Source organism: Littorina saxatilis, linkage group LG14, assembly GCF_037325665.1.
Source record: "Littorina saxatilis isolate snail1 linkage group LG14, US_GU_Lsax_2.0, whole genome shotgun sequence".
In the NCBI taxonomy this organism is placed as follows: Eukaryota; Metazoa; Mollusca; class Gastropoda; order Littorinimorpha; family Littorinidae; genus Littorina; species Littorina saxatilis.
This window is the reverse complement of record NC_090258.1, coordinates 10,598,197-10,611,688: the sequence shown is the minus strand read 5'-3', so window position 1 is coordinate 10,611,688 and position 13,492 is coordinate 10,598,197. Positions and strand designations below refer to the sequence as shown.

Sequence of the window (13,492 nt, the reverse complement as noted above, 5' to 3'; positions counted from 1 at the left end):
GAGTTTGAAGTGGAGAAAGGGCATGTCTGTCATGTTATATGAAGTCTTATATCGCGCGTGTATCTTCAGACTCGGACTCAAGGCGCAGGGATCTATTTATGCCGTGTGAGATGGAATTTTTTACACAATACATCACGCATTCACATCGACCAGCAGATCGCAGCCATTTCGGCGCATATCCTACTTTTCACGGCCTATTATTCCAAGTCACACGGGTATTTTAGTGGACATTTTTTATCTATGCCGATACAATTTTGCCAGGAAAGACCCTTTTGTCAATCGTGGTATCTTTAACGTGCACACCCCAATGTAGTGTACACGAAGGGAACTCGGTTTTCGTCTCATCCGAAAGACTAGCACTTGAACCCACCACCTAGGTTAGGAAAGGGGGGAGAAAATTGCTAACGCCCTGACCCAGGGTCGAACTCGCAACCTCTCGCTTCCGAGCGCAAGTGCGTTACCACTCGGCCACCCAGTCATTAGATCTGTGCACAGTGGAGTCCCTCATTTGAGACCTCTACAACTCTCAGAAAATCAGGTCTCAAAACGGAGGTAAATTTGCTGACTATATCAACAGAAGACAGCAAGGTGTCGAAAAGATTTACCCCCAATTTAGACTCCTTCCTAGGTCGGGTTATCGCATATTTTTGGAGGTCTTAAAGGTGGACTTTAAAGGCACAGTAAGCCTCCCGTAAACCATCACAGATACTGTCAGGCTTTTACACACAGTAAGCCTCCCGTAAACCATCACAGATACTGTCAGGCTTTTACACACAGTACGCCTCCCGTAAACCATCACAGATACTGTCAGGCTTTTACACACAGTCAGCCTCCCGTAAACCATCACAGAAACTGTCAGGTTTTTACACACAGTACGCCTCCCGTAAACCATCACAGAAACTGTCAGGCTTTTACACACAGTAAGCCTCCCGTAAACCATCACAGATACTGCCAGGCTTTTACACACAGTACGCCTCCCGTAAACCATCACAGATACTGTCAGGCTTTTACACACAGTAAGCCTCCCGTAAACCATCACAGAAACTGTCAGGCTTTTACACACAGTACGCCTCCCGTAAACCATCACAGAAACTGTCAGGCTTTTACACACAGTACAAACACCCTTCCATTTGAACGCTCACCTAACGGGAACATCCTAGATGCCCTACGTAAAGAGCTGTTCATTTTCAAAGAATTAATTTTGCGGATTGTCTGTCAGACAATCGGACGGTGCTTTTTTGCGCTTCTGACCTAACTTTTGAAATCTAAATAATAAATTGACAGCTTCTTACACAAACATTCTTAAATCATAAAAGAAATCTTTTTTCATCAAGACAAGATCAGAACAATACGAAGTTTTGAAAGTTTAAAAAAAGATAGCCCGGAAGCAGGGTCACGCAAGGTCGTGGTTCTCGTAGCAGACGATGCTGCCTGGTGCTAGTTCCTCTGAACCGTTAACCGCCACTGCTGTAGTTCGCAGCCGTTTCAATGTTGCATTTCAGATTCAAAGGTACACAATAATGTGCTATTGCAGATAAGCTTACAGAGATTTGCATTGAAATGACAAACTGGCGGCTAAATTGTGAAAAAAAGGGAAACTGGATTACACAGGTTCACGATGGCTCAGAGGTAAGATAAACCACGCAAAAATAAATTCTTTGAAAATTGCTCGCTCTTTACGGAGGGCACCTAGAATGTTCTCAAGCGGTGAGTGTTTAAATGAAATGGTGTTTGTACTGTGTGTAAAAGCCTGACAGTATCTGTGATGGTTTACGGGAGGCTTATTTCTGTGTGCATGAGAATTAGTGTCTTTAACCATAACATTAAGTTCACTGTGTGTGAGAGCATGTCTGTGTTTCAGTGTGCTTGAGAATTAGTGTGTTTAACCATAACATTAAGTTCACTGTGTGTGAGAGCATGTCTGTGTTTCAGTGTGCTTGAGAATTAGTGTGTTTAACCATAACATTAAGTTCACTGTGTGTGAGAGCATGTCTGTGTTTCAGTGTGCTTGAGAATTAGTGTGTTTAACCATAACATTAAGTTCACTGTGTGTGAGAGCATGTCTGTGTTTCAGTGTGCTTGAGAATTAGTGTGTTTAACCATAACATTAAGTTCACTGTGTGTGAGAGCATGTCTGTGTTTCAGTGTGCTTGAGAATTAGTGTGTTTAACCATAACATTAAGTTCACTGTGTGTGAGAGCATGTCTGTTTCAGTGTGCTTGAGAATTAGTGTGTTTAACCATAACATTAAGTTCACTGTGTGTGAGAGCATGTCTGTGTTTCAGTGTGCATGAGAATTAGTGTCTTTAACCATAACATTAAGTTCACTGTGTGTGAGAGCATGTCTGTGTTTCAGTGTGCATGAGAATTAGTGTCTTTAACCATAACATTAAGTTCACTGTGTGTGAGAGCATGTCTGTGTTTCAGTGTGCATGAGAATTAGTGTGTTTAACCATAACATTAAGTTCACTGTGTGTGTGAGCATGTCTGTGTTTCAGTGTGCATGAGAATTAGTGTGTTTAACCACATTAAGTTCACTGTGTGTGTGAGCATGTCTGTGTTTCAGTGTGCTTGAGAATTAGTGTGTTTATAACCACAACATTAAGTTCACTGTGTGTGAGAGCATGTCTGTGTTTCAGTGTGCATGAGAATTAGTGTGTTTAACCATAACATTAAGTTCACTGTGTGTGTGAGCATGTCTGTGTTTCAGTGTGCATGAGAATTAGTGTGTTTAACCACAACATTAAGTTCACTGTGTGTGAGAGCATGTCTGTGTTTCAGTGTGCATGAGAATTAGTGTGTTTAACCACATTAAGTTCACTGTGTGTGAGAGCATGTCTGTGTTTCAGTGTGCATGAGAATTAGTGTGTTTAACCACATTAAGTTCACTGTGTGTGAGAGCATGTCTGTGTTTCAGTGTGCTTGAGAATTAGTGTGTTTAACCATAACATTAAGTTCACAGTGTGTGAGAGCATGTCTGTGTTTCAGTGTGCTTGAGAATTAGTGTTTTTTACCACAACGTTAAGTTCACCGTGTGTGTAAGCATATCTGTGTTTCGGTGTGCTTACATGTATGTGTGTTTAACCAAACATCAAATTTGTTGAGAGGTCTTGTCATAGAAATAGTGTGTTAGTGTATTGTGTATTTACAGTGTACCACGCGGTATACATGGACTGTGTCGGGGTGGTTGAACTCAAGTGCAAGCTAGCGTCACTCTTTGGTATCCAGGCAACGCAGATCGGTGACATCTTCATGCTAGGGCCTTCTTCTATACACGTCATGGTCACAGACGAGGTAAGTCCAATTAACAGTCAAATTGAAAAGTAGTTTTTGACTCACATGCGAAGCAAAAGTGAGTCTATGTACTCATCTGAGTCGTCCGTCCGTCCGTCCGGAAAACTTTAATGTTGGATATTTCTTGGACACTATTCAGTCTATGAGTACCAAATTTGGCAAGATGGTGTATGATGACAAGGCCCCAAAAAACATACATAGCATCTTGACCTTGCTTCAAGGTCAAGGTCGCAGGGGCCATAAATGTTGTCTAATAAACAGCTATTTTTCACATTTTTCCCATTTTCTCTGAAGTTTTTGAGATTGAATACCTCACCTATATATGATATATAGGGCAAAGTAAGCCCCATCTTTTGATACCAGTTTGGTTTACCTTGCGTCAAGGTCACAGGAGCTCTTCAAAGTTGGATTGTATACATATTTTGAAGTGACCTTGACCCTGAACTATGGAAGATAACTGTTTCAAACTTAAAAATTATGTGGGGCACATGTTATGCTTTCATCATGAGACACATTTGGTCACATATGATCAAGGTCAAGGTCACTTTGACCCTTATGAAATGTGACCAAAATAAGGTAGTGAACCACTAAAAGTGACCATATCTCACGGTAGAAAGCGCCAATAAGCACCATTGTACTTCCTATGTCTTGAATTAACAGCTTTGTGTTGCATGACCTTGGATGACCTTGACCTTGGGTCAAGGTCACATGTATTTTGGTAGGAAAAATGTGTAAAGCAGTTCTTAGTGTATGTCATTGCTAGGTTTAGTTATTTGACCTTGACCCTGAAGGTCAAGGTCATGTCAAGGTCAAGCATGTGAGTCGTATGGGCTTTGCCCTTCTTGTTTGGTTTTTTTTTTTCTGGTTTGCAATGAGAACATTTAACTTTTTAATAGACGATGTTCAGAAATAACTATCAAGTTTCTATGGCTTGTGGGAGAGTTGCTCACCCTTGGAAATATTGGGATAAACAAACCCACATGACAGATTGTTTGCAGACATTTCGCTCAGTCAGCAATATCACCTTTAAGTTAACACTTGCTCTCTTTCAACAACTAACCTTGCATTGAAAGTTGATATTGGAAAAGTATTTCTGATGAAAGAAAACTGAGGTTATGCAAGAGTTGATAAAGGTATAGTGAATAAGTTGGTTCTTCAATTTATTTAGTCTTGGTGCAGAAATACAACCGCTGTCTGACAACACTGGAAAGAAGAGGGTCTGCAAATTCTGTTCAATGACAATTCATAATATTGTTCTTCTTCTGCATTTGTGGGCTGTGACTCCCACATACAATCCCACCATGTGCAGCTGGGATTCAAACCCAAACCTTCCACATAGAAGGCTGACGTCCTAACCACCAGGCTACATGCCCCGTCTATCATTACATGATCAGTGAAATCTGTTGTCTCTTTGTTTAGCCTTGGTTTGCATTGACACAATGTTGTATTGTACTTCCAGGTACTACAGAATACACAAGATCAGTCCAGATTTGTTGTAGAAGGAATGAGAGGTGAGTGAATATATAGACCACTAAATGTTTGTGTGTGTTTCACTGCATGTCTCAATTTCAACCAATCCGACCTTGCTGCTCTGTATCACCCAGTTGGGTAGCACCTAGTTCCGCTTCGTGCACCCCAGCCCTGGTGGCTCAGTAGAACGCATGGGGTGGGGTGCACAAAGTCAAAAATGGGTGGGAACCAGCTGCCATGGGTTTGAATTCAGGTTTTGAAGGACACAAGTCAACTTTTGTTGCACATTCAGAAGCCCTTTCCGTGTCCCACTCCCCTGTCACCACTGTGGCTAGTAAAAGGCCTCTAGTCATTCTGACAGAAGTGAATATGGCTGATCACACACAACTCGATAGTGAGACTCTTGTTGCTGCTAGTTTTCCACTGGGAGGACTCCGAGGAGGCAACCCAAATTTGACAGCAATGGGAAAATAAACTGTTGGAAATGGTGCAATTTAGTGGTCGTGTTACTGCCAATGGTGGGGATTTTCTACTGATATAAAGCTGATAACATGTCATTTGTTTGGTGCGGTCACACAATCCAATATTCAGACTGAATTAAATGTTAATTTTAACTGAATTAATTTATATGATGGCTCTTAATGTAGGTTTTTGTCAGCTCGAAAAGCCACTTAAAAATTTTCTTCAGAAGTTTTAAATCATCATGCTCGGCTGGTGCTGAAAGTGACGATATTCTTGTGACAGGTCTACTTGTGATCCAAGGACATGAGAGGAAAAAGATAGCTTCATTATTATGAATGTGTGGGGGATAGCTTGGTCGGATAGTTTGAATCATCATTGTGAATGTATTTACTTATATAAATATATTCATGTAACGTTGGGGTCATACCACAGGTTATCTGGGAGGTAATGAAGTGTTGTGTCATATTGTAAACTTGGCCAAAACATTATTGCAACAACTTTTGCACGCTAACAAAAGCGGTAAAACGCAATCCATTTTAGTTCAACTTTATATGCTGGAAAAGGTAATTATGTCCACCGTTTATATCATTTGTCCGATCGGTGGTAATTTGTATAGGCATCCCGTTACAGCCTGTCAAACAATGACACCCCTAAAATCGACCTGACAAAAACCATAGCCCCGTGTTTTAAAATCTGCAAAAAATCAGAATATACACTTACCAAATACTTAGGACTACCGTTAGAAAGGCCATTCAATTTCCAGTTCAGAGCATTTTGTTTGATGCACCTTACTTCTCTAGTCTTTGTGTAGCCTTTTGACAAAGGCGGTAAGGGTCAACCGCAAAAAAAAGGCACGTTTTGCGGCCATTTTTGAGGGGGTCCTCCACTCAAAGTGCCATATCTGCTCAAGTTCTCAATGAATTGCTTTAAAAATTTCAGAAGTTATGACTAATAGGCTGACCCAAATCTGTGTTGATTTTGGTGAACGTGTATACTAAGCGTGTCTTCTAACGCAACGTTTCCGAAAGACCTAAACAAAGATTTTTTGCAGATTTTAAAACACGGGGCTTTGGTTTTTGTCAGGTCGATTTTAGGGGTGACCTTGTTTGATAGGCTTTAACGAGATGCCTATACAAATTACCACCGATCGGACAAATGATATGAACGGTGGACATAATTACCTTTTCCAGCATATAAAATTGAACTAAAATGGATTGCGTTTTACCGCTTTTGTTAGCGTGCAAAAGTTGTTGCAATAATTGTTTGGCCAAGTTTACTTTGATATCATTGTGTTTGCACTGCATAGTACACCTTATTAGCTTATTATTATTGCTTGCTGAATTTTGTTGTTGTTATTGACTGTATGCTTGTTTTTATCGCTATGATGGGTTAGTTTGCTTGTATTTTCTTATGTCATGATTTGTATATCGTGTGAGGTGGTTATCGGAATTGTAAAGCGCTTGGAGCTGTGAATGGGGACTTGCAGTTGCACTATAGAAAAGTGATTTATTATTATTATTATTATTATTATTAGTTTTTCTGTTGCAGAAGAAACGGGCGACAAGTACAGAATTCTGCTAAAGTCTATGCAGTGAAAGAGACTGTGCAACTTGAACTGCTGAACCGCTTTTTCACTGGCATCTCAACTACCGTCTTGTGCACCGGTTTTCACTGTTGAACATTCAGGAATTGTGCATAAGACCATGACGCTTTCAAGGCCGGGTTGACCTTGACATTGATCCGAGTTCACCTTCACCTGAAAGGGAAATTGACCTTGAGGTGGTTAGGAGTTCTCTTCAAGAAGGATCCACGTGTGTGTTCGCACAGCAACATTTGACTCGGAAAGAACAGTGTTTGGATTGTTTTGTTTTGTTTTGTTTTGTTTGGTCTTTTTAAACTGAGCAAGTTTACATTCTGCTCTTCAAGTGATTCCGAGTGACTGTTTGCTAATGTTTGTGAATGTGTGGACTCTTTGTGATTAGCTTTGAAATGATTTTCTAGGACTTCATGCATTTGTTTTCTCCCGCTATATGAAACAGTACGGAATGATGTTGCATGTATGGGGAGAGAAAAGTATGCAGAAACTGCATATTCAATTTTGTTCGTGCCGATTTTACTTCTGCTAACTCATTTGTGTGATTGAGCAAGTGTTGACGGAATGACGCAGCAGCAGGCTTTGCATTTATCAGGGATTGTGTTAACTAGAATTGTACAGTATTTTACCCGTAAAAATCTGAAGATACTGGAAATTAAATGGACAACAGTCGTATTTGCTGATTGTGGACTCGCATTTTTCCCAACAAATATATAAACGCAGTGTTTTAGACTTGGTTTGACTGATTTTCAAATTGGCTAGCACGATCACTGATTTATGCTTTTTTAGATGAACATTAACCTTGAGACAGAAAGTGTCGATTCGGAAACATACTTTTGTTTGATTTAAGCCTTTTTTTGTTGAATATGTTAGGCTGCAACAGAGACATTCTTTTAGCTCAAACTTATCAATTGAAATTGAAATTGTTTTTGAAGAGTTGCGATAAAAAGGGTTCGTACAGGTCATGGAAAACCTGGAAAGTCATGGAATTTGATTTTTAATTTTCCAGGCCTGGAAAGTCATGGAATTTCAATTCAAGCCATGGAAAGTCATGGAATTTAACAAAAATAAGAAAGAAACAAAAATTAACCTTTAGGACGCCAGCGGCGATTTTCGTCGCCCAGCCATTTCCCCCCCCCCCCCCCCCCCCCCCCCCTTTGCCAGCCAGCGGCGATTTGCGTCGCCAGCACAAGGCTTGTTCGTATGACCAACTTCTCGTTAATATTTGCATACGAGAATAACGGTATTTTTAACGGCACTTGAGCCAAAGCGAGGCTCACTTCCTTCCGTTATCTATTTGAGTCGGTTTCGTCGAAGTTTTCTGCTTTTGTTATTGCATCGATAAAGTACTTTAGCGCTTCGACAAGCAAGATGGAGGATGATGAGTTTGAAACTTTCTTTCGAGTTGTTTCTTGACAACAAAAAGTATGCGGAATTGGAACGAATTACCGAGGAAGATCTTCGCAATGAACTGTGTATCGCGGTGAAAAAAATGACAGTTCGTCAAGTCACAGTGACAGTTACGAAACGGAATTTACGAGAGTGCAGATGGATACAAACAGTGGCTGGTCCAGTTTAGTGAAATGACAGGACCCGCAAACATTACCGATAATCTGACTGCGTAGCAAATGCTTGACTTGCTTGTCGAAGAGACACTGCGTAAAAACTGACTCAAATTCAGTGCAAAGCAAGCCAGTGTCAAAACTGGCAGTGACAAGACGTAAACAGTTTGCGTGTTCGGAAATGGCGACCTGTGGATCCAGTCATGGAAAATGTTATTGAGGCTCATGGAAAGTCATGGAAAAGTCATGGAATTTTGTTTCTAAAAACCAGTGGGGACCCTGGATAAAGGCGGTCCTTAATTAAGTTGGAAGTCCACTTCACAAAGTCTTTTTGCAAAAAACTCAATTCTAAAGCTCCATGCAGCCAGCGTCGTGAATTATACTTCGCGTAGTCGACTTTTCACAGTTAAAGACAGGCTTAAGGAGCCTCTTTTGTGCCAAAATATTTGTTCTCTGTTGTGAGGTACACTGATGCATCAACGTCTGCAACATCATCTGTGATAGGTCAGTTGGTTGGAAATGTCCTGTATTTTACCGGTTTTCGTGGGAAAGTCGCTGGAAGAAATTGTCTGTCTTATTGAATGTGATTGCATCTTACAGGTTAGATAACGCTATTGCTGCGTTATCACGCCTTAGTTTGACCGGTTGGTGTGATAAGGTGACCGGGTTTTGTGCGATGCATGTTACCTGTCATTTAGGTCATTTACTAAACTCCTAGCGCTGCCACTAGATGGTGACAAAATTGGTGTATAGTGACAGATTGTGTCACATTTCAAAGCGATGTTCTAAAAGTATTGTAGGGGCCGGGAGAGTGCGGTAATGTTGATTATCGCTAGGGAAAGTGTGAAAAGTAAACCACAAACTGCAAGTTAAAAGGACAAGCCTTCCTGTAAAAACAGGTGGGCTTGCCATTTGAGATCTGGGCGGGTGTTTACCTGGGACAAGACCATGTCTCTACTTGGACACACACTGAAAACCAACAGCCTGGGCGGGTGTTTACCAGGGACAAGACCATGTCTCTACTTGGACACACACTGAAAACCAACAGCCTGGGCGGGTGTTTACCAGGGACAAGACCATGTCTCTACTTGGACACACACTGAAAACCAACAGCCTGGGCGGGTGTTTACCAGGGACAAGACCATGTCTCTACTTGGACACACACTGAAAACCAACAGCCTGGGCGGGTGTTTACCAGGGACAAGACCATGTCTCTACTTGAACACACACTGAAAACCAACAGCCTGGGCGGGTGTTTACCAGGGACAAGACCATGTCTCTACTTGGACACACCCGCAGTCTGGCCGGGCGCTTTCTCTGCAGAGTGACTTTTTTTTTATGAATTAATTTCTTAACAGACACTGGCAGGTATCTGTGAAATAAATTAATTCATAAAAAAAACTACTAACTGCAGAGTAAGCAGTCAGGATGTTGATTTTGTGTATGTGTCTAAGTGTAGGTATGGTCCTTGAGAAGGTGAGCCAAACAGTTCTCATGGGAAGGACTGTGCCAACTCTGAAAAAACAAGTTGGGGGAAAAAACAAGCCTTGGAGAACAATAAAAAATAAAAATGTACAGTCCAAACTCCACATGAAAACAATCTTACAATCTCAATTGTGCGTGTAATTTGTGTTTGTACAAAAATAGGAAATATTTGTACATGAGAATAGCTGATGGGATACTATGATTTACACAGTGCTTCACACAGTGAGGCACAGGCCTACTTGAAGGGTCAGCGAAACAAAGGGACGTAATTGCTCAAAATGCATAGCACACTGACGTGCAACACAAGCAAGTGAGAGCTATGGGGAACAAACGATCCCAAATAGCTACAGGTTGTAGGGATGATAACAAAAAATAACCAACCTGGTGGAACCAATCTCCTGGCTCCTGAGAGCATTCACGTGATTTTCATCTGTAAGGTCAGTTCACTGTACGCCAGGGTAGACTTTTCCAGCTGCTTCATATCAATAGCGCTTTAGCTTTGCTTAAGATTAGAACAAGTAGGAATTGCAATGTGTTCAGCTTTGTCATTTCTTGCCTAATTCAGTGGTCATTTACACAAAATTAAAGCATTGTTGTATTTTCTAATTCCCTTTTCATGTCAATTGAATTCATGTTCAGTTGATTCCAGTAAGGTAATACATTGTACAGTCCGAGTTCTGCTTTAACTAGTCTGGATAATGTCCTCTGATGCAGGCGGTTGTCCAGCCTCTGCTACCCAAGTCTCGCACTTTGTGCCTCTATGAAATGCGAGGCTGTGAAGCGAGCTCTCAGTCTAACTGCACACTTTCTACCTTGCACTTCTATCAAAACGGACGCAATGGCCTAGTGGACAAGACACCGGCTTCCCATAGTGGACAAGACACCGGCTTCCCATAGTGGACAAGACACCGGCTTCCCATAGTGGACAAGACACCGGCTTCCCATAGTGGACAAGACACCGACTTCCCATGTGGATGGTTGAGTGTTTGAGTCCCTGTCGCGCCTGCTTGGTTATTAAGGGTGGAGATTTTTCTGGTCGCCTTGGTACAGGTATGTACGGACCTGCTACACTGTAGTGCCTTATCCTCTTCCGTGTGTACAGGCAAGCACAAGACAAAGTACGCACGGAACAGATCCTGTGATCGATGTCAGAGTTTGGTGGGTTATAGAAACACGCAAATACCGTGCGCACTTGGTCTTGTGAGCCTGAAATCTGCGAATGACTGCCTAAATGGTGGTGAAAAAACCCACTTGTGCAAAACAAAACAAAAACAAATACAAGTTTACCTGAGTTTCAGCCCATGAACGAGGAAGAAAAAAAAGACTTCTAATAAAAGAAAGCCATGGGGACAGATGTTCTGTTTGTCCTGAATAGCATGGTGACTGAAATTAGACAGCACTTGTTCATCCTCTTGGGATTTTTCTAGGGGTAGGGAGTGAGAGACTTTGGTAGGACAGATGGGACACACACAGGCATATGGGGCCCGGGTAGCTCAGTGGGTAGACAACTGGACTTGTGATCCTAGGCTCCCAGGTTCGAATCCCAGGCCGGGACGGACACGGGTCGACTTTATGTGACAGTATCCATGTTCCACCCCTGTGTCACCACAGTGGCACATAAAAGACCTCGGTCATTCTGCCACAAGTGCAGGTGGTTGATCACACCTAAACACGCACACACCTGGAGGCAGGGACCCAAATTTTCCAGCATTGGGATAATGAAATGAAATGGCAGGGGACATTACCCAGGCTAGTCAAAGAAAGACTACATTTATGGTGTGTCCTTTTTTTTCTTCTTTTTTTTTTTAATCTTGTTAGTTAGAATTGGGTCTTGAGCTTTCAAGCCCTTGTGCATGTGTGTAGAATGAAAGATGATAAAAATGCCTGAGAATCCAGATGACAATGTGAGTGTACAAAGGAGGAAAAGAGAGAGGAGAGAAATAGGTGTACATGTGAAAAAGTGTGTATACGTGTTGAGGTAAAATACAAAGACAAATATGGCAAATACAGATCTATGTTCACTTTTAACATGTGTTACCTTTGTGTGTGTGTGTGATGGCCTGATTCTGTAAATGTGATCTTTTATTGCCCCCCGCGGGTTAGGGGGAAGAATTTACCCGATGCTCCCCAGCACGTCGTAAGAGGCGACTAACGGATTCTGTTTCTCCTCTTACCCTTGTTAAGTGTTTCTTGTATAGAATATAGTCAATGTTTGTAAAGATTTTAGTCAAGCAGTATGTAAGAAATGTTAAGTCCTTTGTACTGGAAACTTGCATTCTCCCAGTAAGGTAATATATTGTACTACGTTGCAAGCCCCTGGAGCAATTTTTTGATTAGTGCTTTTGTGAACAAGAAACAATTAACAAGTGGCTCTATCCCATCTTCCCCCCCCTTTTCCCCGTCGCGATATAACCTTCGTGGTTGAAAACGACGTTAAACACCAAATAAAGAAAGAAAGAAAGAAAGATCTTTTATTTCAGTCCTATTCAAGCATATTTGCATAATTGTGAATATGAACATGAATAAATGGATCTCTCTCTCTCTCTCTCTCGTTAGTCCCTCTTTAGGGCGAGGGCCAGATGCAAAAAAAAATATCCATAAAATGCTTATTCTTGTTACCCTTGAAAAATAAAGAATTGTCATTGTCGTGAACAGACAGTTTTACCTGCTATTTACATTTTGTCTTGGGACAGTTTTCTTCCGCACAAGATCATGATGTCAGTTACCAAACAAAATGAATTACATCTTAGTATGTGTGAATGATGTCACAGTCTGGATCCTTTCAACCCTCAAATTGAGGTCTTTCTGTGTCTCAGGGCCGGGGGGGGGGGGGGGGGGGGGGTTCCTAGACCCCCCCCCTGGCCAACCGATGTACCTCTCAGAGAGAAAAAAATAAGTATGTGGACTTTTTAAGCTCTTCCCCCCAACTCCCTTAGTTTATTTGATCTTCTAAAACTATTTCAAATTATGAACAACATCAAGTCGACAACAGCCTGCCCTCCCGTTATAAGTCCATCATCATAGGCCACAAGTCAAGTCACACGCTACACTATCACTAATATTAATAGTATTAGAGAACCGATTGCAACAAGATATCTTCGCTATCGGGGAACCGATGTTTCGGAAAGGGACTGTACTGCACACTGTGAGATCATTGAGTGCTCGGCCCTATACCTTTCCCACTTCCGCGTGTTTTGTTACTGTTGAAAATGTGTAATTTTGATTCCCAGTTGCAAGGAAAGACCCAAAAATGACCTCACAAATGCAAAATTTTCGCGGCTTCTGGGAGGCTTTGCCCCCCAAACCCCCCACCGGGGCGTTGCCATCTCAGTACATAACTCTGTCCTATTGTTACAAACTCATGAGCGAGCCACTTTCCAATTGCAGCTAAACTCATATATGGAATTGGTACAGTGTTCCGGTGTAGTATCCCATTTAGTACACCCTCTGAAAATGGCCACCAGGGGACTTTTCAGAGCTAAAAAGGGTCCCCAGGCTTGATCGGTAAAGGCGGACCTTTTTAAAGCTGAAAAAGTCCCCCCGGGGGCCCTTTTCAGAGGGGGGATTAAACGGGATACTACACCGGGATGTCCTTTGCCGTATATATCCTCAATGTTGGCAAATT

The 13,492-nt window shown here is 41.8% G+C and overlaps 1 protein-coding gene across 4 annotated transcripts in view; it reads left to right on the top strand.

Annotated features, from left to right (window-relative positions):
• The window catches only part of LOC138947074 (upstream-binding protein 1-like), a 50,330-nt gene extending 38,435 nt beyond the window's left edge, over positions 1-11,895 (top strand). For all 4 annotated transcript variants that reach the window (XM_070318509.1, XM_070318508.1, XM_070318510.1 and 1 more), the window contains 3 exons: positions 3,152-3,294; positions 4,754-4,805; positions 6,775-11,895. In XM_070318509.1, the coding sequence (XP_070174610.1) occupies positions 3,152-3,294; positions 4,754-4,805; positions 6,775-6,821 (242 nt within the window). In that variant the 3' untranslated portion in view covers positions 6,822-11,895. The remainder of the gene's footprint in view (positions 1-3,151; positions 3,295-4,753; positions 4,806-6,774) is intronic.
• The last annotated feature ends 1,597 nt before the right edge of the window (positions 11,896-13,492 follow it).